We start from the raw sequence: 26591 nt of genomic DNA on the forward strand, positions 1-26591 counted from the left end.
CGGCCACCGCCGCGTTGCCAGGCAACGGCGTGAACGGGGCCTAGCGGCCCAAACGAGAGCTTCTCCACAGCGTTTATTGCAATCAATTCTATTTAAAATATATATATATATAATCTATACATTCATATTACACACGTGAGAAGCGCGGGGGGAGAGGGGAAGCAGCATCCCAGTCCTGAGGCAGCTGCCATCATTCCCTCTCCTCCCTTCCTTCTGTCTCTAGGGATAAGCAATGTGGGACAAGCCCTCAGCACCAGTGTCCCCACTCCTGCCCATCGCAGATGAAGGTAGCCAGTACTGCAGGTATGTCTCCAACAGGTAGTGGTTGAGTCGAGAACCCAACAAGGCAGCAGCATGGAAAACCCTGGTTGTTATTGCTGGTGGTGGATCTGCTCCTGAGCACCACTGCTTTGGAACCGACTCCAGGAAGGGTTACAAAACACAAGGTGGTTGATGGGGCAGTCACATCAATGCCAAGCCACCTCTCAGCACGCAGGCACTTTGCAGACAGCAGCACATCAGCTCCTTGGGCTATTTGAGCCAGCTCCAATCAAAACTCTGAAAAAAGCAAAGAAACAACTGAAACGCAGGAAAACTGGTACTGAATGTGTATTTCCAAGGTGGTGACCAAAGGACACTCACTATCCAGCACCTTTCTTGTCCCAAGGGATCATGTTGATCTAAGAGCTGAAAAGTCATCTAGCCATTTCACAACTCAGCTTGCTCAGAACAAAGCCCCCTCCCCACACACACATACTTATTGCAGTGCTCAGGCATGTCACAGACTGCACTCCCTTTGGAAATCATACTTTGTGCCCACAGAAAACCTACCATTGGGGTTCCCAGTGCACCATGGAACACACTGGTAAGGCAAGAACACAAAGGAATTGAACTCAAATGTAGGCAAGAATAGACAAAAAGTTCTTATAATTACTATTTTAACCTACTTTTGAGGACAAAACCCACTGTCTGCTGCTTTCCTGCTGCCTAACTTCCATCCCCTGATGCAAAAAAAAATTGATTAACCCCAAACATGACAAAACATGTGCTGATCCGCAGAGTGTGATTCCACAGCAATGAATAACCTTTCTGGGCTGTAACACGCCAGGCACAAATGCTGCACACTGGCATACGGGAGATGACAGAGACATGGATGATTAACGGAAGCCAGTCAAACAGCTTCTCCCTCATCTCCAGCCACAGCAAGGAGACAAGACAGGAGAGAATAGTGTGTTCTACAACTGATACCAACCCTGTCAGGATGGAACAAAGACAAATAAACACTGATCAACCAATGGGTAAGACCAGAGTATGCATAATTGAGGCTGTGTTCCACAGTAACATACTTACTTTGCCTTAACTGGTAGCTAATTTCATTTTCTCACTCATATTGCTCAATCCCTTGCTATCTCAGCATCATCTGCAGCTCCCACTAATGCACTTTCATTTCACAATCCCAAATAACTCAGTAGCTCCAGTAAACTCTCAGTTCACTGTTTACAATTATTCATAAGCATTAGTATATTAAAATGTTTATGAATTGTAAGAGCTCCATTTCATCAACCACCTCCATTTCCTCAACCCTCTGTTCCTTGTTATTTCAGTAGTTACAACTGGTAAACACCTTCAACTTCAAGCTTTAAGAAGGTTCTTGAAAATCTAAGTTACAGCACAGCAGTGGATCTTTGACTTCTTTACACAACAGCAGTAAATTTGTTAGATAACCTCATGCTAACAGAATCTGTATGGACTTTTCTCTGTCACAAACAGGTTTATCTGTAGGCCTAATTGTCCTTTCCTCACTGTATTCATACAGGTGGCTTATAAGATACAGCCTCCAAAATCAGCTGAGAGCCCCTTCTGAAAGACCAATATCCTTTGGTGCTCTTTATTCCTCTGGTAACCAGGGTCCTCTGTGCACAAACTTACTGGCTTCAATTAGCAGTGCAGGGACAGAGTTTCAGATGGCATTAAAGCCTCTGGGTGATCACTATTTACTTTTGTTATTTCTTGCTACTTCAAATACCAGTTTGTGCAAAGCGCCTTCTTAAGACTCTCTAAAGCCTCACTTCTGCCATGAGAGCTTCAGTTAATGATCAGGAAAGGGCTCTGGAAATGGAGAACCCTGCCCACTGCAGTGCAGGACACAAACCAGGACTCTCCAGTTGAGAATGCAACCAGTATTCAGAGCAAGCTCGATGAGCCCACAGAACAGCCCACTCCCATGCAGACCACTGATACTAGCACCGAGGGCTACCTTTTAATGTTAGTGGAATCCAGAAGGGATGACAGCCACAGCAATTCATATCATCACAAATTACCCTATTTAAGGAGTTCTCCACAGCCCCAGAGAACGCTGCCATGGCACTTAAAAACGAGGTCCTCAGATACATCAACAGACTTACCATCACACTGTTGTTCTGCTCCTGTCTCACCTCCTGCAAAATACTGCTAAAGAGTTCAAGGTAATTCAGATTCTCTTCTATGACATGGACAAAATTTTCCCTGCAGGGAAGGCATAAGATAACAGATTTAAAACATGAAGGAACACCAACATCAGAAGGCTCTGCATTATGGGGGATAAAAAAAACCCAACCAAATGAACAAAACCCAAACGACCCCGAAACCTGATTTGCAGGAGTTCTCTGAAACTCCAGGAGCTACCGTGTAGACCACGAAAACGTGCCTTGAGGTGGCATCTTGCAGATCCCCACTCTGGAAGTGTGGATTTGCACTTGCACTCCTTCCCTACAGGGGAACTGCACAAACCACACAGACTCTGCCTTAACAAAACCATGAAACTGAGCTGAGTACAAGGAGCCTAAAATCACTGCCCACTCTCCATATGGGTTACATTTCTTTACTCTTTGTACAGTGCCTCATACAGTGAAGTCATGGCTTGAGGAGGAGCTCTGACGAGATCCAAAGGCTCAGGAAAGCACCTATTAAAGGCGATCACCCCACATTACCCAGAGCTGGAAATCACCCCACAGCAGCAGACAGAAAAGAGGAAGGGGAATGGTTGCTCAGGGTTTCAGAAAAAACAACTAACTTCCAGCAAAAGCCTGTCTGGAAGGTGTGTATCTGCAGAATCCAGGTATTGCCCCCAAAAATAGTTTAATGCTGATGTTCAACCGGCACCGCTGCAGATCGAGGGCTGAGCACCACTTTTCCTTCTATTATGTTGACTGGAAGTAAAATTACTAACAAAGCAAAGAGAAAAACCTCTCAGCTCCTGACAACTCTTACTTAGCTATGGCTGGCTGAGAGAAAGGGCCCTTAATTACCAAACCCAACCCCAAGACAGAATGACATGACGTGCAAGAAATGACTAACACAGTGCTTTAGCTGACAGCAGTATGTGGAACTTGCTCAAACCAGAGAGCAGAGGTTTCTGAATAAAGCATTCAACCTAATTCCTGATCGATTTAGAGCACAACTGAGTTACTGACACATTTTTTGGAAGGATAAAGAAAGTCCCAGGTATTGAACCACATGGATTGCTTTGTACTGACCCCAACTGAAGTCATCCCTTTGAATTAAGACTTTTTAAAATCACTGAAGCTGTAAGAAGCACTAAATATGGTACGATTTATTTGGGATTTGCACCAGAACCTGGGCATGAAATGATACTGCATTTCAGCTCAAAATCTCATTGCTGCCTTTTGCTGCGGTATGGCCAGAGGTAAGTTCTAAAACTCCAGTCAGGAGTCTGTTGCCTTCAGAGACAGCCTGGTATGCCAAAACTTCCCCTGCCCAGCAGATTCCAAACCCACATGGGATGTGGTGAGGACATGCCCCCTCAGCACTGGAGGCTCCAGTGGCAGATGGCAGGATTTCAGTGTATGCATATAAAATGGCTACACTGAGCTCTCTGCAATGCCCTCCTTTCCCAACAGCTCTTACCCATCTTCAGGAGTTGCCAAAGAGGACAGAGGATGAAGTACATTCCCTGAGGAGCCCTGTGGGAGCCATGAAGCTGCTGCTGTTGAGGTTGTCCCTTCCAGGCCGGAGCTTACCAGTGATCGAGAAGAGCTCTGAGTCTGGAAAAAGAGAGGTAGACCAGGGAGGTCTTAGTTAGACAGGCTTATTTTCTACACACTGTAACACATACACACAAACTAGGCCATGTCTGTGGCTGGCAAGTCAGCTGGTACAAGCCTCCAGAGTTCTAGTACAAATGCCACTGATGTGACATTGTGCAATGTTGTACATGACATGTCTTCTATGCTGAAGAATTAGGAAGTGGTGCCATGTCCTAAACTGCAAGCCTTGCACAGGCCCAGTAATCCTGACAGGGAAAAGACAGAGGTTTCCCATGCTGACCTTAAATGTGAGCATGTGGAAATCAGCTTCAGCTGCACTGTCACTGTAATCAATGCAGGAAAATCTGTGTAGTCTTAAAACAACTTAAGCTAACCAGAAAAGCACCTGGTTTGCAGCACAAACAGTCCAAAAGATACTTACACAAGCAATTTTCAGCAAATGCCAGATCTCCCTTTGTCTTTTGCCCTGCATCTGCATCACTGAGTTGTCAGCTTCCTTGATGTTATTCAGAGCCACTTCAATCTTTGGAAGCAAGTCAATGATCTTCTGCTTACAGCCCAAGAGCTTGCTGTAACAGAAAGCAAACATAAAGTTACTTTTCAGCTTGTGTGGAAATACGTTCTGGCAAAACCAAAAGCCTCACCTTGGGATTCAAGAAGAATTCAGTGAGAACAAATCTGTGACAGCTGCAAGTACAAAACCCACAAGAATGGAGGGAGCCCTGGACTTCTCCAAGCCCAGACTCAAAAAAGGAGGCAGAAAACACTACCTACAATACAAGCTCTTCTTATTTGAAATGCAAACATTGATCCTGATGGTAATGGAGAGCACAGGAACTCAACCATGGGACTTTACTCATCTTCTCTGGCCTATATTGGTCTCTATGGGCTGACCACACCATAGCTAACAACTTTCTTTATGGGACCTACTAAGCCACACCTAAAGATGCTTTGCTGACTACTGATATCTGTATAATGACATTTTTTTCTGAGTTACTTGAAGAATTAATGAAAAACTCACTGTGGTATCTTCTCAGCTGTTACACAAGTTGTTTTTTCCCTTTAAGACTGTAATTCCAACCCAAACACTGTCAGAATCTGTCTCATTTTAAAGTAAACTCTTGGATGCTAACAGTACAAGCATTGCATTCTCCTCCCCTTCCCTATTAGTTACACAGGATAGCTACAATTCAACACAGACAAAAAGCAGCAGATTTAATATTGCAATGGAAAATGTACACCTGCAAATCAATCTCCATGGTCTCCCCTCTCCTTTCCTGCTTTACAAGTTGCATTTGTTTGAGTTCTTTGCTGCATAAAGTACCTGAGATGGCCAAAGAGCTCCTTGAGAACTCGGTCTTGGCTCTGTACTGTCTGCACAATGATCTTCACCATGTCCGTGCTGTCGCTGTAAGCATGATCTGGAAGGGCCACCAATCACCACGTTAGTAAAATGCTCTTCCACGAGGAGTCACTCTGGGCACAAATGGCCAGAGTCTAAGAACAGTGTGATTTAACGAGTGCAGCCAAACAAACTGACACACAATGAAATATTTAAGTTATCTTAAAATCTGTCACAGTCTCCCATTAGGCACAGCTTTTCCTTACTGTCCCTCCACAGTGATGCACACAATTTCAGCCACTCTTGCTGTTCAGATACTGGCTTCAATAAGGACTGCCAAATACACAGATAACTAGATCTTTCTGCTCACCAGTTACTATGTTAAGAACATAATAATCCCCAAACACAGGACTCCCTCCAATATAAGAGAGAGGAGAGGGAGAAAAGAGACTGCCCTTGGGTTGGAGTGATGACAGAGGAACAACAGTTCTTCCCATGTCTGAGGGGAGTACTGCAGGCAGGAAAAAGGCAGAGAATGCAAAAGGCAGAAACATGTTCAGGACAGATGCTCCAACACTGAAAACCAGAAGAAAAACCCATGGCTGAGGAATAAGACTACAGAATTCGTGAGAGCTCTAAGCTCTGCACAAAGCAGAAACCATCATAAGGTATATGGCCTTGAATCTCTTTAATACACTCATTTGGCTTCTAGCCTTCTCTTAACAGCATTTTCTGGGTTTCAGTTCAGTAAAATTAGTCATGGGGTGTAAGCTCAAAACAATCTTTCAACCATCTCTTTCCGTACCTGGAGGTCTAGTTTTTAATTGCTTGTAAAGGTCTATGGCTCTCTGTTCCCTTGAAAAAGAAGAAAAAGATTCACAGATGTATCAACAAGCAGGTGACTTAGGAAAAAAGCCTTGCAATAGTTATACCTTACTGAATGTCATTCAGAAGAGCTCTCAGTAACAGCAGATTAAGTGGCTGTTCAATCTCAGAGACTTTGGATCCCCATCTTTTATAATAGCCACTTGTTGCTCTCAGCAACAGCCCAAATACCACTTAGCTCTTTCATATTTTAATACTTAAAAAGATATATGAAGTAAAGTTTCCAAATATTCAAGCATTCATGAGTTGTTCATTATCCTTGCTTGGAAAACACAGTGAATGTATTTAACAGGGTTTCCCAACAACCTCAGTTTTATCACTCAATGCTACAAAATTCACTCTTCTCAAATGCAAAAAAAAAATCCTCTACATTTTTCAGTGGAGACTAAAGTATGTATCTTGGGCCCACCCTCTTCTAGGATGAAACTTCATAATCAGTGACAGAGAAGTGTCCTGTCTTCCCTAGCTGTGTTTTCCATGTTTCCCCAGGCCTAGTCATTGTGTGGCTGCAGGGTCAGTTAGGTAAGTTAAGCGAGTTTTCTCCTGTGACTGCACCTCAAGCTTCCTTATCTTCCTCTGTCTTTTGGACAGAGCAGTGTTCTACCCTGTCTTATAACACTGCCAAGTGATGTTAGAACTTTCAGAGGAAGGAGAAGTGTACAGCTGCATGTGGTAGGATCTTCCCTTTTACCAGTAAAATGTTCTTTAAACTGATTGCGAACTGCTTTGTACTTGCAGAGTGGTTTCCAAAAGCAGTGATGGTACCACCAGCCTCTGGTAGTTCCAGAGAAAAAACCTATGACACCAAAATATACAAAACCTATCTATGTGCAGTGAGAGTACAAAGGAAAGGACTTACAAGCTCTCCATGACCTCTCCTTGGCGCCTCGCGTATGGACTCTTCTGAAGTTCTACAATCTCTGTGTGCAGAGCCATAATCTGCTCATCCAGATATCCAATATCTTCAGCCTAACGGCAAAATTTAGGGACATTATCAAACTGAAGAAGAGAGAAATGCAGTAGATAAAAGCTCCCCTGAACACTTGTTTGGATAATGGGCTATCTCCATGCGGAGGTTAGGATAAAAGAGTTTTTTGACATGACTGCTGCTACAACAATTGAGGTTACTGTTCTCAGTGCCATGCTATCACCTAGATGGCAAATCTCGGACAACCAAACTATATGGAGAATCAGATTTTCCTCATCAGCTGTTTCTCTTCAAGATGCACACTGCACATACACTCTCTGGCTTTACATACGTTCCAGCAGTGAAGAGTGTTTTCTCCTACTCTTACAGTGTGGACAGTAGTGCCATGAACTGTGGGCATTGATCTGCCTTCCTGAGAAGGTTTTCTGAGATACTTTATCTTTTCCTTTCTGACCTGGGACCTGAAAATTGAACATTGTCCAGAACATCCCTTGCTGTAGGTCTTGCAGGTAAAGAATAAGCCAAGAAGAAACAAGAAAGGAGAATCGGGATGTGAAGTAAACCCTGTTATCAAAAGGAATGTCTTTATCTGGAGCACTATGACTCACTACATAGCATAGATGTCTCTTGGCTTCACAGAAGCCCACCAGACAGACCGACACACGACTGTGTATTACAGAGGAAATCATTTTCCACTCCTGATAACTGGATGTGGTGCAACCACATATGGGGACTGCACAGCTTGAAGACAGAACATAATTCTCATGGTTTGCTAAGGAAATATTTGTTGAGGTTCCTGGTTTGCTGGAAACAGCCAGTGCCAGCTTTGAGTTATGCTATTAGAACCAGCCTCCCTTTTATCTTCCTTGCTTTCTTACAGGGAACAACAAGATCCCAAAATTTTAAGAGTTAATTCAGGTGGGAATTCCAATTCCCCTATCTCCAAATGACTAAGTAGAATCAAGGCTCCAAGAACCTTTTGACTTGGAGATAGAACCTGAACTACCCCATCAACTCCTTCACAGGGGAGAAAAAACAGGCAATGTAATTTATTGTTTGTGTTTCTAATGGTGTCTGGGTTGTTTATGCATTATTCACTGTGCTCTGTACTATTAGGAGAGCCAATACAGGAACACCTGGCAGGGGAGAGCAAATATGGAAGGCATCAGCCCAGCAAATCATGTGCCAGTCCTGGTCAGCAGAACATGCAATGTTCTTGGCACTCCTGCAGCTACCTATTATCACAGAGCATGAAGAAGAGAGTAAGTACTTACGGAGATGTTTTATAGCCCTTTACTCTGAGAAATACATTACAAATGTGATGGCTTTTCCTTGCATTCCTTCCGAATGCTCCCCTCTCCCAAGCTTTATTCAATGCATCCAGTAGAAGAAGAGGAGACACAGCTTTTGACAATGAAGTACAATCATCCTGTCTCTAGTTTTCAGAGCTAAAAGCTTACTCCTTCCCTATAGAGGTCTGGATAGAACTGGAAGCAGAATTATACTGTCAAAAAGGCCTCTGTCTCCTCATCATTTCCACTGGAGGTAAAATCAAAATGCTTATTCCCTGAAGCCAGAGATCAAAATTCTAAGCAGCAGATAGATTTCAATGAGCCTTTCTCACAGAACTTACTCTCTGAGAAACAGAAAAATGTTCTCAGCTCAACTGTCCATAAACCACAAGTAGAAACATCTGTTAAGTATCAGGACTATGCAGAGTAACAACTGCTTCTGGCTTTGCTTTGAATGCCTTAAGGATTACTCTTACTAAAAACTGTTTTTCTGTTTACTTGCAGAATACTACAAAGTCTACTCCTAAATGAAGTACTGCAATTTTGAAGTAACTTCAGAGGGTCTGGTATTGATTTTCAGCTTTAGCAATAGAAACTGTTGTGTGCAATCGATCCAACCAGGAAGACTCTTGTCTATAGCACCACCATTTCTCCTGGGCAATAAATAACACATCCACAGCTTACTTTCCTATACAGACAACTGAGACTAGTGACATTTGTGTTGGTTTTGTTTAGATCACTTCATTCAATCAACCTGAATTTTTAAATGCATCTTTTTTAATGTACCTGCAATGATATTTACATTCCCACAGGAGGCAGGCTATGAAACACTGAAGGGACAGAGCAGTGGCACATATGACACTTTAAGTTCCTGTCATGACCTGCTTTGCAGAAAGATAATGAAGCTTCTTTAATGTCCCCTACCTGTGCACACTGAGAGGCCTTCTCTTCCATCTCCTTCCAGGCTTTGAGCATCTTCTCTGAAGCTTAAGAGAAAAGACTTGTTAATTTACCAGAAGATACAGACAGACAAAAATAACACATAACCTGAACTTTACATACATCAATTTAATTTGAACACAAACAGCACGGCACTCCAAGTAGGAGTCATGACCCAGAAATCACAGAGACAGCAAAGCTGCAGCTTAACAACTCAGGGCTCAACCTTAACTCACATACAAGCCCTATGATAGGATTTATAGAACTGCAGAATCCCAGACTAGTTTGGGTTGGAAGAGTCCTTAAAGCTCACCCAGTTCCAACCCCCTGCCATGGGCAGGGACACCTTCCACTACAGCAGGTTGCTCAGATTTCACCGTTTGTAATCCCCAGCCTAACATGAGTCTTTAAATTCCACCATTAGGCTAAACTGCCACTTCTGATTAAACAGCAGTTCACAGTATCTTTCCATTTTCCATCATCAGCCTTCACCCCAGTCAGAATTTTTAACTCAGGTTTCAGTTTCTAGACATATATCCAAGCTCTGCATAAATCTTACTATTCTCCTCTGAAAGGAGGGGATGTAAGACCCATATGTCTCTGGCATTAAAAGTGTAGCTGGTGCTTTTTCACCTCATCTCTCACCCTGACTCATGCTACCTCAAGATGACTCTTTCAGCATTGCTCAAAACAGGGTTTCCACAGTTGCCATGCCCATTTGTTCTGCCATGGGTGGTCAGTGGCCCTTCCACTGTACATCCAGTGCAGCAACTCTGCCCTCCACTTTACGCCCAGTGACAATTCCAAATGAGTCAGACTCTGAATAAATAAATAGCAAACATCTGTATCGCCACTACTGTTAATACTCTCATTTTCTTAGCTTGGTGTTCTCAGTAGGCAACAGCTGACCACTGGTTTCACTGTCACTGAAGGTCTCCATAAACCCTGTGTTTTTTATCCTCCTGCCTTTGCTTCTGCCAAACTCTTCTCCTGTATCTGCCCAGCTAAAACAAACCCATAAAGATACTGAGGAACAAAATGGCAATTCCTGCATTGTCTTTTAAGCCAGTTCTTATCCACAGTCCTTCATAGCCAGAGCCTTGACAGCATCAGACAAGACACTCAAGCATTACACAACACATACATATGCCATAAGCCATCTGGTCACTGTATCTCTCCAGGTCAAGGCGAATGCTTTGATGAAAGAATTCCAGTTTGGCTTTCAGTTGCTGGGATGCTGACACCATGTTGTTTTTCATTTTTATTAGGTTAGCATTGTACCGAAGAAGACTGAGCCTAACAAAGGAAACAAGAACAGCACGTTAGTTTGAGAAGCATATCTGGATTTATATTACCTGAAGAAAAGGCACAGGTAGCAAAACATTTTGGAATATCCTTGGAACAGGGACTCTCAGGCAGTGCAGATCTTCAGCAAGCAAAAGAGAAGATCTTTCCTCTTTTCCCAGTATTTTTGTCAAGCTCAGTTGATTAGTCCTTGCAGTGTAAAGTATTTCTTAGCATTCAGAGGGTCCTGTAGTGCATACTGTCCCTGGTGACTGCTGACACCTTTTTTATCACTTGAGATAAACGACAGTGCCCATTCTGTGATTCAATCACAGGACAAAACTCAAGTTTCACTCATTCAGTCACTTGTGAAACAACCATTTGTTTGGGTTGCATTAGGAGGAGTGTTGGCAGCAGGCTCAGGGAGCTGATCCTTGCCTTCTATTTCAGCACTGGTGGGGACATACCTAGGTCCAGTTCTGGGCTCCCCAGAGACACAGGCATACTGGAGGAAGGCCTGTGAATGTTACAAAGGGACTGGAACATATCTCCTGCGAGAAAAGGCTGAGGGAGCTGGGACTGTTCAGCCTGGAGCAAAGAAGGCTGAGCGGGGATCAAAATGTATAAATACCTATGGTGAGGGTACATACAGAACAGAGCCAGGCTCCTGTCAGTGGTGCCCAGTGACAAGACCAAAGGCAATGGGCAAAAAACCGACACAGTATATTTCCTATTAACATCAGGAAACTCTTTTTTACTGTGAGGGTGACTGAGCACTGGCACACGTTGCCCAGAGGGGTGGTGGAGTTTCCATCCTTGGAGATATTTAAGAGCCTGGTCCTGGGAAACCAGCTGTAGGTGACCCTGCTTCAGCAGGGGGTTTGGATCGGGATGACCTCCAGAGGTCCCTGCCAACCTCAGCCATTCTGTGAGGCCGTGACTATATTCAAGGTTATTTCCAGTTATGCATGTCAGGCACTATGCGATACAACTTCTAGAGTGGAATAAGCTCCCCCAAATATGTTTTATTACTTAAAAGTATAGAATAGCAAAGGGCTGTAAAACTCTGGGTAACCAAAACATCCTGAGATGTACATTTCCATGCAAAGAGTCTCTGTATTGGCATAATAAGGGATCTTCTGAATGAGGAGTAACAACTTACATGGCAGCTCTCTGGCCCTGGAAGAGCCTGCTATAATCTTCCTTCAGCCCAATCACATAGTGAACTGCTTCTGCCCATACCTTGCGCAGCTGAGAAACTGGTAATTGGATTTTACTGTCCTGTACTGAATGCAAGAAAAACACAATGAAAGGACAACTCCAGAGAAGTACTTCAGTGCTTATAACATTCCCAGTGCTTCAAGTGTGTGTAAGCTTTACACGTTACAGCCTTTCCAGTTATTTGACAGTCTTCTGCCAGCCAGGCAACTACTCATGTTTGAACTCACAGCTGCAGGAGCAGTGATCCCCTCAAGCATGTTGGTCTGCTGGCACTAGCAGACATACTGCATGAACCATGGCACACAGCAGGACCCAGGGGTGGTTTTATCTAGAAACTTTTATCTAAAGCACTAGCCCAAGTTAGCAAAGCAGATTTAATTGCTCCATTTAATCAGCTGAAATAGGTCACAACATCCTGATGTGTGTTTCAGATGAAAACACCTTTAAATCTTTTGACGCTCCTTCCCAGACTCCCAATGTAGATGTTAAAGAGGAAAAGACACAGGACTTCTGTGTGCTCCCCTACAGAGATGGGGAACTGTCAGTACGTTGGGATGTCAATAAACATGTTGTAAAAAGCCTTTGCTCCAAGAGATTCAGCACAACGATGCCACACAATGAGATTCACCAGGATAAAGTAGCCCAGAACACAGAAAAAGCCTATCAGGATAAACCTGAACGAGAGTAAAAGGAGATATGGAAAACTAGCACAACTGCAGAGCCAGGCCAAAGAAAATTAAGCTACTTAACAGTATGTCACAATGCATTGCCTTTACATGCAGTAACCTAGTAGATGTCTCCTGTCCCTTGACATTCTTTTCTTTCATATAGGTATACAAGGTCCTTCGTACAGCTTGTACACTTTCATAGGGGTATATCAGGTCCTGCAGATAACTCCTATCATTTCAGGAGACATGTAAGGGAAGCTGTAAGCAGAGAAGCAGCTTTCATGCATGGTCTTAAAGTATACTGATGATGCTAGGGCTAGGCAGCAAGGACTCACTGGAGCAGACCCCACCATGCAGCAGCAGACAGGCTCTACTCCCAGCAACTCAAAATGGAGGAGGAGCCTGGAGTTTCTCAGTCACTTGGCTCTGCTTGGTGAAGTAGGATCAGTGCTACAGGGTTATGGACACATCATGACTAGAACTGAGAACTGTCAGGAAGACAGTACAAGAGATCTGAACTTGTGAAGTGTCTCTGAAGACCAGCACTAACTCCCAGTGGAATGACAACAGTTCTGCAACTGGTGTGTAATGTGCCCAAACACGCTAGCTTGGCTCTGTTATTAGAGGAAGGTGAATGAATGATCAGTGGGATAGAACGAGGGAGCTGTTCTTTCATTTAGGAGAGACATAAGAGATGGATCACAGATGAAATGCAACTATTACAGACAGTGAGAGGGGAAAAAAGGTAATCTGTATCCCTCAGGGTGCTGATGTAGGATGCAGAAGCATAAATCTAGGAGAGCTGTAGGAGGGCAACTGCTCATGGACATCCTCAAAAGAAAGGAGCAAGGAGCTGAAACCTGTTTGTACCTGGGCATGTTTCACATAACCCTTCTTCCCTTCACAACTTACACATATGCTAAACCCTAAGATAAGAAGGTCCCTGACCCTTAGTACCGCCAAAGGACATCTTTGTGGGCTACCACTCAAGCTCTGCAAACCATCTCCCAGCATGACGTCACTGCAACACTGGGTATGAAGGGACAACAGGCTTTAGCAGAGCAGAAGACTGTGCAAATGAAACCAGAGCCCCTAAGTCAGAACCTCCTTTCCAGGATGTAGTGCACAGACATAACAAGTCTCCCTCTCTAGGCTACAAGATTAGGTTGTGTGTAAGCCTTCATTCACATCATGGTTCTGTTTAAGTTGGGCATTGCTTAGGTTAAGGTGCTGAGATGGGGGAGATGCTGTTCAGTGCATGGAATTTTATACAAAGGCAAAAACCTTAAGTGAATTCTAAGCAGCTCTATAGAAGAGTTCCCAAAGGGTGAGCAACAAATTCTCTGAACTTTAGATGTAGCAAATGGGGAGATAAACTCTGTAGAATAAACACTGTTAGGCTGTTCATGGTTCTTAAATGGTTCTCTTTGAATTAGATCATGCCCTTCAAGATAACACACAGAATTCTACAGAAAATCTACTTTGCTACTGCACGAGAAGCAGCACTTTCAGTTCCCAGCTGTTCTCCAGCATACTTACCAATGTAATTTACACAGTCAGACAGACTCCGGGAAGCAAAGGGTCCATCATAGACAGTTTTGCTTTTGTCAAACAAATAGACCATGTAGCTATCCCATCCTCTCTGGCAGAAGAAGAAAACAGAACATAAAGAAATCCCAAACATAGCTCCTACTAAGCCAGAGGGTCCTAGTTACATCATAAACTAATTATTCTGGGTAGATACTCAGAAGATCAGGTGCTTTAAAAAACGGATCTTAAGAAGACCCAGAGACAAATAGGAGCCTTTGCTAAGAAGTTACTGTATTTAAATATTTACACATAACTATAGGAATAATTATTCTATAATACTTAAGACTATAAATAGAAGTTATTTAGCCCAGATATAGAATATATAGAGAATATTTAGACTAGATACAGAAACATATACCACAGGAGTCTGCATTGGTAACCTTACATTACCCAATAAAGGAAACAATTTCAGACCTTACATTACTACACTTACAGAGCAGTCTCCAGTGGGAGAAGATGAGGGCAGTTTATCTTTCCCAAGATTTTAAATTCCCTGAGAATGTGACATTAAACAAACAGAACAATTCTTACTACGCCATCAATCACACACTGGGAAGCAGGTTTCCGAGGGTCCAGGCAAATCCCTGTCTCTAACAGCAGTTCCTGATTTCCAGTACTTATTCCAGTTTCAAACTCAATCCGAATCTGAAGGGAATGAAAGCTTTCCTCGGGATGCAAGAGAAATGAAACGATCTTGGCAGAGGTCATATTTAGGATGTGTACTATCTGTAAAAAAAGTACGAGTTGATTACAAGTCACTGCCTACCAAAGAGGAAGGACACAAAGGCCTGGGAGGGAGTATGTATCAATTAACGTGTTAGACTGAAAGCATCAGTTGACTTTTAATGACTACAGGAATCAAGATGAGGAGGAAAGCCCCACATAATAAAACTCAAAGCCCACACCTAACTTTTAATGACAGAGAAACTAGACTGATTTTAGCAAAGCTCCACTACTTGAAGGGGAAGAGTTAGGAGAATGTAATCTCTGTCCTACTATTTGGAGGTCATGGCATCAGCAGTGGAGTTCAGGAAAACTTCTATTAGCAAATATTTAACCATTAATTCAACTTGCCAAGTCCTTTCTGAGGTGAGAGGCAGTAACACTGGGTCATTCTTCCACTCCAAGTGTAGAGCTGGAGATTAACATTTCTAGTGGTATTTCACCCTGAGACAGGTACTAGTCAGGCTGCATATACACTCGTCACTTGTATATGCAACCTGTCACTAGACAGGCTGCATATACACAAACTATACCAAGAAAAACATTGCTCATGATCCTGCAGCTGGATGATGCTAGGATTATAGTCTTGTTCCACTGAACACGCCTTCTGTCCTTTGAGGTGCTTTCAGTAGGCCTTTAAATTCAGTAGCAACCCTCACTCACCTTCAAATTCAGTATGTAATCCATTATTAGGAAACACTTTGGACGACCGGACTCAGGATCTAAACTTCCACCCCTCTGTTGTGGATCCCAATTCAGCATCAACTGCAACCAATTTTCCATTGGTCCTACAATTAAACTAAACCAGAAAGGATGTAAGAAAGAGACTACAACACCCAGTCCACTTAGGAAACTAGGGTCTCACAACAGCAATAAGGTTACAACTCTTAGGTTAGAGACCATATATGCACAACATATGTGCACAACCTATGTGAACATGTGTAAAATACTGTGAATCCACTGCAGCAGCTCATCTGGAGGGCAGGGGAACCCTAGAAGGGGAAAAGAGCACATGCAGCGTGAGCATCCCCGCTATCCCGCTGTATTGACAGTCCCAGTGACCTTAGCAGGAGCGCAGTGTCCCTTTCATGACACTTCTGACTCCCATTCACTGAACTAGAAGTATCTTGACACACCAGTTAAGATGTGTCAAATGGCTAAGGGTTTTTGGTTCTTTTTCGTCCAAAACCTGTGATACAAATAAAACCGAGTAGTTTTCAAAGCCTTGTCTGCAGAACAGCCACCCCCATGCTGCCTGGAAGGTTTTCCTCCATCTTTATCCACACAAGAAGTTTATTGTCAAAAGTATCTTTGAAGACAGCCCATAGTGCATTACGGACTAGCCCAAAGCACTGGCACAAAGCTCCCTGTTATCATTCTCATCTCCAGTACTTCTCCGAGAAATCTGCCAGTGCCAGTGAGTTGCACTGCAATGCTGGGCACATCTAAAGACACAGAAGCTAAATAAATGACAAGCGAGCAGAACCTGACTTCTGGCATAGACCAATTCAGGTTGAAGGCCCTCCTGGAGGTCTTTGGTCTGAGCCCTAGCCCAGAGAAGGGCCAATGTCGTATCTACAGCAGGCTGCTCAGGACTGTGCCCAAGCAAGTCGGGGCAGTCCCCACAGATGAAGATTCCCCACTGCTTGGGCCCTGTCCCAGAGATACATCATTGGCAGAGGGAAACCTCTTCTGTGCCCAGATTTTGTTTACCTTCTTGTAACTTGTGCTGCTGCCTTGCCCCTCTGAGAAGAGACCAAAACCATTTTCTCTGTAATGTCCCAATACATAGTAGACGACAAAAATCAGATTCCCCTTTGCCTTCTCTTTTCCGGACTGAAGCAGTCCAGCTTCATGGGCCTCTCCCTATATCATGGAATGGCTTATGTTGGAAGGGACCTTCAAGCTTATCCAGTTCCAACCCCCTGCCACAGGCAGGGACACCTTCCACTAGAGCAGGTTGCTCCAAGCCCAACCTGGCCTTGAACACTGCCAGGGATGGGCAGCCTCAGCTTCTCTGGGTGCCCTGTGCCAGCACCTCAGCACCCTCACAGGGAAGAGCTTCTGCCTAAGACCTCATCTCAATCTCCCCTATTCTGGCAGGGTAAAGCCATTCTCCTTGTCCTGTGTCCCTTGTCCAAAGCCTCTCTTCAGGTTTTTAGGCACTGGAGCTGCTCTAAGGTCTCCCCTTAAGGAGCTTTGTCTCCTCCAGGCTGAATCAGCCCAGCTCCAGAGCAGAGCTGCTCCAGCCCTCACAGCATCTCCGTGGCCTCCTCTGGACTTGCTCAAACAACTTCACATCCCTTTTGAGTTTGGGGCCTCAGAGCTCGATGCAGGACTGCAGGGAGGCAGCTCATAGGCTCTGACCATCTTTGTGGTCTCTGCTGGGCTTGCAGACAGTTTTCCCAACACAAGTACTAGAAGCTTCTGCTTCCATGCAGCAACTGACTCAAGTACTTGGTTTATGAGACTCAATGCCATCAAGTTATCAGCTAGATGTTACTCAGTGGCCTTGTGATACTAGATGGAAAGCAATCACAAAGTTCACACTGCAAGGTGAATTGTCCTGATCCCACAAACTCCCGCAGGGTGAAGTGCCATTGGAGAGCCAGGTATCAGAACAGAACCTTATGGTTATAGGCTATTCCTTAACAACAAATGACAGCTCACCAGGAGACTGGAGTAGAAGGGAGAAGGACCCCTCAGTGTAAAAGACATGCCAAAAATTATGCCATGTGGCCATGAGGACACACTTACCCACAGAGGCTGTGAGGCTGTGGCAAATGGGTACTAAAGCGAACCTCCCCGTTCATGTCTTCAGAAGCAAAGATGTGCTTTGGATCCTTCTTCTTGATTTTTTCATGCCTAGAAAATTAAATACTTGGTGCATATATTGACAATGTGACCTTTCTAAAGGCCCAATTGAATATGGCAGCACCAAAAAGTGCCCCTGACTTGTAGCTTTAGAAAACAAACTCTTCTTTCAGGACAAAGACAACATTTCCAAACAATCCACCCAGAACATCTCTGAGTGAAAGGGGGCAGCTTTTGCCATTATCTCTGTCTATGGAAACGTTTCTGCTCCTCATGCAAGGAGGTCTGGACAGCATCAAACATGAGGGTCAACAGGTTCATTGAGCACAGAGCAGACCTGCAAACAAAATCAGCCTCCAGACAACCAAGATTTGCAAGAGTCACGTGGCAAAACCCTTACCCCAACCTGAGTGAAGCAGCTATGAAGTGTTAGAAATACAGCACACAATGCACTAGGAAAAACAGCACCAGCAATTCTGCCTCAGTTTCCCCACCCTCGCTCACTACAGCACTAGTTTGAGCCTTGCCAAGAGCTCGACTGTACCTGGAGCTCTGCCTCAGTCAGCCCTAACTGGAACTGAAGCCACAGGTGTGCGGCCTGCACTGCTATCTTCCCTCTTTTGTGGCTAGGAAAGAGCTGTTTCTACCCTCATTAATTTTGTGCTACTTACATTAACTCAAGTTTTTGATGCTGGAAAAAATGCAACAAATATTTCACTATTAAAATAATAAAATTCAAAGATTTATCAGTTAGAAGGGGAACCAATGCACGATACTGGTTAAAACTGCTTCGATAACACACAATTTTTTAAGCTAACACTTGCAATATAACCTCAAATTTAATTTTTCCCCTGTTATTATTTCAATGCTAGCAGAAAAGCTAGTTTCAGTATTTTCCTGTTGCAGAATCACCCTTTTAAAAGCCAAGCTTACACACTGTATCCCTCCTTTCCATTCTGTTTTCCTGACACCAATACAGACCAGCTTATAATTCTATTTTGGATTCAAAATTCACTTGTGAAGACATTATGGTGACCAGAGGCTAGCACACAATGTAATAATAAGCACATGCCACAAGATGTACAAATAGCCATTCAAACTGTCTTTGACACTACTAAAGCAGACCACCAGCCTCAGCACCTCACAATGAATTTATCCCTCTGGTTCACACTGTCACTTCATCACACACGGGAGCATCTTGGCATCACCTCTTTCAGAGTAAATGCCTTACCAGGTAAATGGCTGCAGATTGTGCAAGAAAGGTCTAAATCCTGCAATACATTCAAACACCATCGTTCCAAAGCTCCAGTAGTCAACAGTAACGGAATAGGATTTCTTTTCAAAGAGTTCTGGAGCCTAAAGAGATCATAAAAAGACGCTTTGAAAGTGGTGTATTTCAGGTCATCTATTTTCTTGCATTTCTAGAGACAAAGCTGTGTTTGGGCATGGCCCTTGGTTTCAGAGTGGCACAGGGACCACACTGCAGCCATGCTTAGGTTGCCTGGTGGATCCAACCCATGAGGAGATGGGAGGCATTGGGGTTGTTGGGTCTGGGTCTGCCTGTGGGGAAGCTGAAGGTGGGGCAGGCTTAGAGCAGCCCCCAACTATGGCACACAAAGGGATGGAGGGGCCAAATGCATCTTGGAAGCAACAGGAGATACAATGAGGGGCAACAACAACTGATGGACATCTTGGAAGGTTCAGGTTGAAGATGAGGAAACACTGCTTCCCCTGGATAGCAAACAGCCTTGGGACAAGAAGGCACAGGATCTCAGGTTTTGGAAGTTTCAGGGACTGGCTGGGCCATATTGCTGGTGACAGCCTATAGGAGGCTTCAGCAGCTTCCTTCTGATACAGACCCTCTGATTCTATAGCACATGGCAGTACCACATCACTCACAAGTATGAAAAACACATCTTACCAAATACTGCAACGTTCCAACAAATGAAGTGCATAAACTTCCTTGATCCAGATCCTTTGCATACCCCAAGTCTATAATTTTGTGAACAATCTGTAGAGAGTTCAAATAGCTCATGAGAAGAGCAAACTCAGAGAATAAAACCCAACCCACCAAACAACCCCAAATTTGTGCAGTGACATCCATATACGCAAGAAGAGGAAAGCCAGAATGGAAATTCTGGAGGAGATCCATGGTGAAGCTTCAACATGTGACATATGCTGGCCTTGGCCACCTATCTCAGCATAGACTTGACTTTATTTAAAGCAGCTTATCAGTTATAGCTTGGCCAAACAGAGTATTTAGCTTTTGATCTGGGAATTGAAAGGTGTTTTTTTAAAGAGTAACAATAGGGAAACACATTTTTCACTAGGAAATCAATGAGGCTGACTCCCTGAAGTAGCTGAATTTTCCATGCCACCCTCAAAGCCACAAACACAGGGATACACTATCACCTCACCTCATTCATATTCTGCTTGAGGCAGGGTTCTTGAATGAAAACAAAAGTTACTTGTTTTCAATGACAAGGATTTAAGAATAAGCAAAATCGTTGGCTTCATCACAATGTAAACTTGTAGTAAATGCACAGCTGAGTTTTCAGCTCAGTTCAGTGCCACAAACGACATGTGCTCTTTTTATTCTCTCAGGGAAGACAAAGCTGCTGGAAAATTCCAGAAATGACAGTGGGAACACCAGTGACAGAGACACCTGACTCACCTTCCCACCTTCATCCTGAAGAACAATATTTTCAGGTTTTAAATCTCTATGTATAATTCTGTTTTCATGCAAATACTGGATACCAGACCCTGAAAGACAAAGGTTTGATTTAGTGAAAGACAGACTCACATTGATTAAAGCTACATCTGACCAAAATATCCCTAACTTCAGGGTTGACAACAATACATTTTAAAGCACCATTAAGAACTATTGACTTAAAAGAATTGTCACTAGGACCAAACTAGGTCCATATGTGCTCTGCAGAAATGAAGGTTGCTACAGAGTTCAGACCTCACAGCGCAAGTACAGGTCACATCAGAGAAGGCAGCTGAATTCTTCAATGGTAGAGTCACAAAATGAAACACAGCAAGCAGATAAGCAAAGCAGGCATTCAAAATGTGCAGGCAGCCTGAAACAGCTGTGTATGTCCTCTAGCCTAAGATCTTGGTGAATTAACACAAGATAACACAAAACCCTATTTATATATGGAAGCACATTATGCAAGATGCTGAGGAAAGAAAGAACTGAAATTAACTAAGCAAATGAAACAAGAGGAGTTTCTTTTTTACCTAAAAATACTGGAAGTTATACAGGCCACTATCTGGCAGCAAACTTCCCTTTTTTACTGGTCAGTATTAGCAACACTGAACTTGTGGGTTCAAGGCTTCCCCTGTGCTGGAAGAGCACTGTTGTGCTCAAAGGAGCACTTCTCTGACCACTTCTGTCACTCCCACTGCTAAAAAATGAACTTCCATGATGTCTTTAAGGCAATCCATGTGGGGGCTGCCCCCAGGAGGAATGTATGTTCTCAGACTCTCCCTTCCCAGCCACAATTTCCATGGCAGCACATGCATTTATGGCACCATGTGATCAGCTTGATCTGGAGACCGATCCGACCAGAAACTACTAAGAACAAAATAAATGAGTTTTAGCCAGGCTGGTTTCCAGAACTTGCTCCTTGCTTGGGTACATTAGTAGGGAAGGGAAGGGGAGCACGTGCCCAAGAAAAGGGAGAGCAAGACTTTGCCTTGAGTCAACAGTCCACACTTGAGCTGCCTGGAGGGGACTGTGGAGCCTCTAACAAAAAAGAAAGGAGAGAAATCCTGCCTGTGGGAAGGGGAAAATTCACTACAGGTCTGCTCAAGGAACAGCACTGGCCACTTGATAAAAGGTTATCACAATATCTCCCAGAAGACACAGCCACAAAGCAGCAAAAAATGACTTTCAGCGTCTGAGGGGCTTTGTTTAATGCATTTTCAATCTTTGAGAGTGAAAGTGGAAAACAAAGGTCCCATGAAAGGCCCAAGGCCAATATTATATTTTCTCATCTCCATCGGGGGTGTATTTCAAGTTTTCCTATGCAAAGGCTACTCCAAGTGCACACCATGTAAAGCTGATTTCTCACCAGCTGTGACTGAAAATTCAATAAGGGATTATTGTAAGAGAAATACTCAGCCAACATGCCCCATGAACAGTTCGAACACCTCCTCCCATCAGGATAAAGTGGACCACCATGGCCCAAACCTTCACGGTTTTATTTTAAAAACCAGAACACAGGAAAGAGCGGCATTAGACTACATACCAATGTCACTAAGCAGAGAAAGGATCTGACTTTCCTTAAGTCCACAGCAGTTATCTGGTTTGTTTAGCAACTGCAGTAAAGAAAAAGATGTTTAGAGCCACATTGTTAACAGTTAATATTCAAGAAGATTTTCCATCCCCTGCTGACACACACAAGCAACAGCACAGCTCCAATCTAACTCGAGTTGAATGCAGTAGTCAGCACTGAGAAATAAAAGCACGAGGAGGGAAAGAAAATAACTCCAGACAAAGCAAAAATTCATTGCAGAGATGGGGCTGAAAAGAAGATTTGGGCTGTTAGAATACCACCACAAAAGGCTGAAAGCCATCAGAAAGCAAATGGACAAGTGATGCAAGCAGGGTGATACAGCTACAAACAGGGATGCTGAAGCTCCTGGAATCTGCTTGTTCCTCATCTGCTGAAGTTTGGCTTGATGGATTTAGGAACACATCAAATGCCTGAATCAGGACTGCTGCTTGGAAGAACAACTCTCCAGTGAGGAAAATAAACTGAGTGACAAATAGCAAAAGGAACAGATATGCATCTAAGCCCTTGGCATTCAAACATGGGTCACAAGCACTGAGAAAAGGATGAGAAGGGAAACTAACAACTCCTCAGCTGAGTGTAGACCACAGAAGAGAAGACCACTGCAATAATCTACAGCTCCCAAAAAGCCCAGCTGGCCCAAAGCAATTGCTATTTTAATCTGAACAAGCTGGCCATGGACTCTGTTAGAGTCCTCAGTGGACTGTACCCAAGTGGTACCCTGTTACAGAAAAGCCACCCAGGTATCAGACCCCACTGCAAGAGGCTGACAAACACTGTGCAGCCACCTCTGCAGTCACCCATTGTCAGTCCCATGCCCATAAAGCTGCCTGAGCCCTGCAGAGTCCAAGGCACAGTAACACCAGGCTTCTAGGTTGCCCACCCAGTTAATCCCAAACTAAAAAGCAGTCCATTAGCCTGTGCATCACTGGAATGTCGACAGCATGGACCAGCACCTAAGCTCTCAACCCTGCCTCCACTCTAAAGTGCTGCTTCATCTCTCTTCTTCCTTGCCCTAAATTCTCCCCCTCTAGTGAAAGGTATGACAGAAGCACCATAGGAACCCCATCCTAACCACCGCCTTCATGACCTGTAAATAAGTAGCTTTAGCAATCTCCCACATACACCCCAAGTCAATTAACATATGATCTGATTTTTACTACACTAAAGGCTTTTATAGATGACCAAGGTATACTTCTGCACTGCAGACACCCTCACATGATACAATCCTCATGGTTTTGCCTGCCTCCTACACTGCAGGCACAACCAGTACTCAAACCTCTATGGGAGAAAAGCCGAACTTCAACATCTCACTCCTTAAGTTCTGGGTAGATGTGCTGAACAAGAAAGAAGAAAAAGGCCAAAGACAGCAATCAAGCTCAGAGTCCACAGCACCACCCTGAAAGGGCACAAGCATATACATGGGCACGGCTTGCAGACAGCAGCAGATGCTTTTCCAGGTTTTGTGGAAGACTGTATATGTGCAATGAGAAATTAATAGCTGCACAAAACAAAAATGGTGTCAAGCAAGTGTAAGAGATATAAAGAGCAGGATGAGAAATAAAAAGAACATGGTGGTTAGTTTGGTTTCTTTTTTTTCCTTTAAATAAGGGATGCAGTTATTGCGTCTAGCATCTGCTCAGTTTCTGCCACTGCTACTTAACACCAGTAAAAGAAAAAACAGAAAAATTAGGAGATTTCTGAGCAAACTCAATCAACGGGGATTTGCTTCTTCACTCCTATACAAATAGCTGCTCCCTGAATCCAGTTGCAATAGAAAAGGAGCATAAACTCTATTGGGCCATGCAGCCACTGCCTGGGGAACCACCAAAATGTTCCTTTACTCTTCTATGCTGCTGCTTTGCAGAAAGGCTGTTCCCAGTCAGTAGGAAAGTCTCTGAAGCCCTGGAGGTCCCAGTCCAGTACTAAAAGCATCCTTCCCCTGTGCTGAGATCAACACAGTACTGCATACACATCAATCAAAACCAGATCAGACTTCAAAACACACTGCAGTAAAGCCAAACAATTGAGTGCAAGTATCCAGGCTACAGGAATTGATATTAATGCTAAACCAGTTCCATGAAATGACAAGCTGCTTCAGGATAAAAGCATCTGCCCTTGGATTGCTCTGTGTCATCTGGTTTCAAAACCACTTAAAGTTTACTTCCCTACACCTGTACCTAAAAAGAAAAGCCCCACAGAACACAGATGGTTTCACAGACAACCCCAGTTACAAGTAGAGCATCAACACCATTAATTTCACCACATATTGCAAAGCAAAGCAGACATTACCTTACGGAGGTCACCCCCTGAACAATATTCCATTGCCAGGAGAGGAACATCATTAACCAGAAAGTTCATCTCCTCAGGAACTTCACAGGCTCTAACTACATTGGGATGGCTCAACCTAAGCACATGGAAAGATGGATGAAAACTCTGACTCCTCTTTTGGAAGAATGAGAAAACAGATTGTTAAACAACTGTGGTTTATGTTTCAGGTAGAATTTCTGCTCCCTAAAAGTATACCCATTGAGAAGCACACTCTTCAGCTGGTACCTACCAGTATCCAAATGCATCAAATCCATGCCTTGGGAATACACCAACCAGTGATGAGCAGAAATGATGTCTCAATGTCAAGGTACAGGACTTTGACAATGAGGACTGGAGCTCAAGTTCTGGATACCTGCACATTCCTGGAAGAGTTGTTGCATATGTGCCTCTGCTTCTGCGTGTGGGGACAACTTCCCCCTGGCCCAAGGGTTTCATAGGAATCCATTTACACTTGTGTAACTGTACCAGGGAGGGAGAACCATGCAGGTGAAACCCACGTACACAGGGTAGGATTCATTTCTGCAACTTAATTCAAACAGCTGTTTGCTGTTCATATATTTCCATGTTTTTATATATTACTTTTGGGAATAAAAGACACATCCAGAAGGAAGAGAAGACAAATTACTTTCGTGTCCACCTTCCAAAGCCTGAGCCTCTGGAAGCCACCACAGGAGCAGCTGCAACCGCATGGCTCAGCGCTTGTATTCACAAAACAACTGTCATGGAAACACTAACAAGAATAGCAATCACCAAGAACTGACTTACCAACTCAGGTTGTCTGCACATGGTTTCTACCAATACAGGTGCACAGCAAGGCATCAGAGTAGGAGCTCAGTAAAGCTCCATGCAGCAGGGACACTGCAGGCCTTGGTAAGGACAGCTCAGAACAAAACTGAGCAGTGTCCCTGCTACCACCACTAAGAGAATTCATACTCAGGGATCACTCTTCAAAGGGAAGAGGGATTCTCAGAACGAAAGCACAACTGTATGAGACCCCAATGGCCAGAGGTACCACTCACATCCATGAGGACACATGTGGACAGCGCTGGCTCAGGTTTTCAGAGTGACATGCCAGAGAGAGGAATGATGGCAGCACAGAGTGGTTTCTCATGAGAAAGTGTTAGGTCACATCATTCTGTACATGGAGAACCACAGAAAAAAAAGGTTTCTAGATCCCAGGATGACAGATCAAAACCACACATGCTGCCCAGTGTGGGCACCACATCAACTCAACGGCATCACATGGCATGACTATGGAGGAATGAAGGATGGACAAACAGCCCGGGCAGCACAAGAGGACATGAAGTTTGAATGGTGCTAGATCCCAAGGCACCAGCTAGTGCAACTGGCAGAAGTTCTTGGTCACAGAATAAATCCCAGACTGGTCTGGGTTGGAAGGAACCTTAGAGCTCCTCCATTTCCAGCCCTGTGCCATGGGCAGGGACACCTTCCACTAGAGCAGGTTGCTCCAAGCCCCTGTGTCCAACCTGGCCTTGAACACTGCCAGGGATGGGGCAGCCACAGCTTCTCTGAGCACCCTGTGCCAGCGCCTCAGCACCCTCACAGGGAAGAGCTTCTGCCTAAGAGCTCATCTCAGTCTCCCCTGTTCTGGCAGGTTAAAGCCATTCCCCTTGTCCTGTCCCTACAATCCCTTGTCCAAAGCCCCTCTCCAGGTTTCCTGTAGCCCCTCTAAGGCAGTGGGGCTGCTCTGAGGTCTCCCCTTAAAGAGCCTTCCCTTGTTCAGGCTCAACCAGCCCAGCCCTCTCAGCCTGTCACCTCAGTAAACCAGCACGGAACTGCTCGGTGCCCGGCAGCTCCTCGCCCCGCTGCCCCAGGCCGTCCCCACGCCCCAGCGGGGCCCGGGGCCGCGCCGCCCGCACTCACTTCTTCATGATATCGATCTCATGGCACCAGCGGTCCTTGTTCTTGACGCTGAGCTCCAGCCGGCACGACTTGATGGCCACCCGTGCGCCCGAGTCCTGCGGGACACAGCGCCGTCAGCCGCCCCGGCCGGGCCCTGCCCTTCCCGCCGCACTGCCCGGCCCCGCTCCGCTCCGCGCCGCGCCGCCCCACCTGGTGCTGGTAGAGACAGACGTTACCGAAGCCGCCGGTGCCCAAGCGGTCGCGCATCTCCCACGGCCCGCAGCCGCCCGCGGGCTGTCCCCTCAGCGCCACCCCTCCGGGGGCCCGCTCCGCGGCGCCGGGGGTTCCGCCCCGCTCCATCGCG

At 44.6% G+C, this 26591-nt stretch overlaps 1 protein-coding gene across 2 annotated transcripts; it reads right to left on the reverse strand.

The window, feature by feature from the left end:
• Positions 1 to 54: 54 nt before the first annotated feature.
• Positions 55 to 26587, reverse strand: CHUK (component of inhibitor of nuclear factor kappa B kinase complex). Of its 2 annotated transcripts, XM_061348099.1 has the most exons (21): positions 26438 to 26587; positions 26249 to 26343; positions 24326 to 24440; positions 21989 to 22058; positions 20407 to 20495; positions 19654 to 19743; positions 18964 to 19088; positions 17676 to 17783; positions 15582 to 15717; positions 14727 to 14921; positions 14145 to 14247; positions 11879 to 12002; positions 10577 to 10728; positions 9418 to 9479; positions 7133 to 7242; positions 6194 to 6243; positions 5371 to 5467; positions 4468 to 4615; positions 3907 to 4043; positions 2406 to 2505; positions 55 to 558 (listed from the first exon to the last, which is right to left on the reverse strand). In XM_061348099.1, exons 1-21 carry the CDS (start codon positions 26585 to 26587, stop codon positions 532 to 534), a joined length of 2283 nt encoding a protein of 760 aa, XP_061204083.1. In that variant the 3' UTR covers positions 55 to 531. The 2 variants fall into 2 exon arrangements, with proteins under 2 accessions (XP_061204083.1, XP_061204084.1); XM_061348100.1 differs by lacking the exons at positions 6194 to 6243; positions 7133 to 7242; positions 9418 to 9479.
• Between the last annotated feature and the right edge of the window lie 4 nt (positions 26588 to 26591).

This window comes from Neopsephotus bourkii, unplaced genomic scaffold, assembly GCF_033783945.1.
Source record: "Neopsephotus bourkii isolate Nb327-2 ecotype Australia unplaced genomic scaffold, CSIRO-AGI_Nbou_v1 NB_335, whole genome shotgun sequence".
NCBI lineage: Eukaryota > Metazoa > Chordata > Aves > Psittaciformes > Psittacidae > Neopsephotus > Neopsephotus bourkii.

What these genes read in the sequence shown, in the direction of transcription:
- CHUK (XM_061348099.1), bottom strand. Translation starts at nt 26,587, where the DNA reads ATGGAGCGGGGCGGAACCCCCGGCGCCGCGGAGCGGGCCCCCGGAGGG. An exon ending in TTGGAACGTTGCAGTATTTG is followed by an intron (nt 19,089 to 19,653) that starts GTAAGATGTGTT and finishes TGATCTCTTTAG; the next exon opens with GCTCCAGAACTCTTTGAAAA. An exon ending in AGGCCTCTCAGTGTGCACAG is followed by an intron (nt 7,243 to 9,417) that starts GTAGGGGACATT and finishes TTTTGCCGTTAG; the next exon opens with GCTGAAGATATTGGATATCT.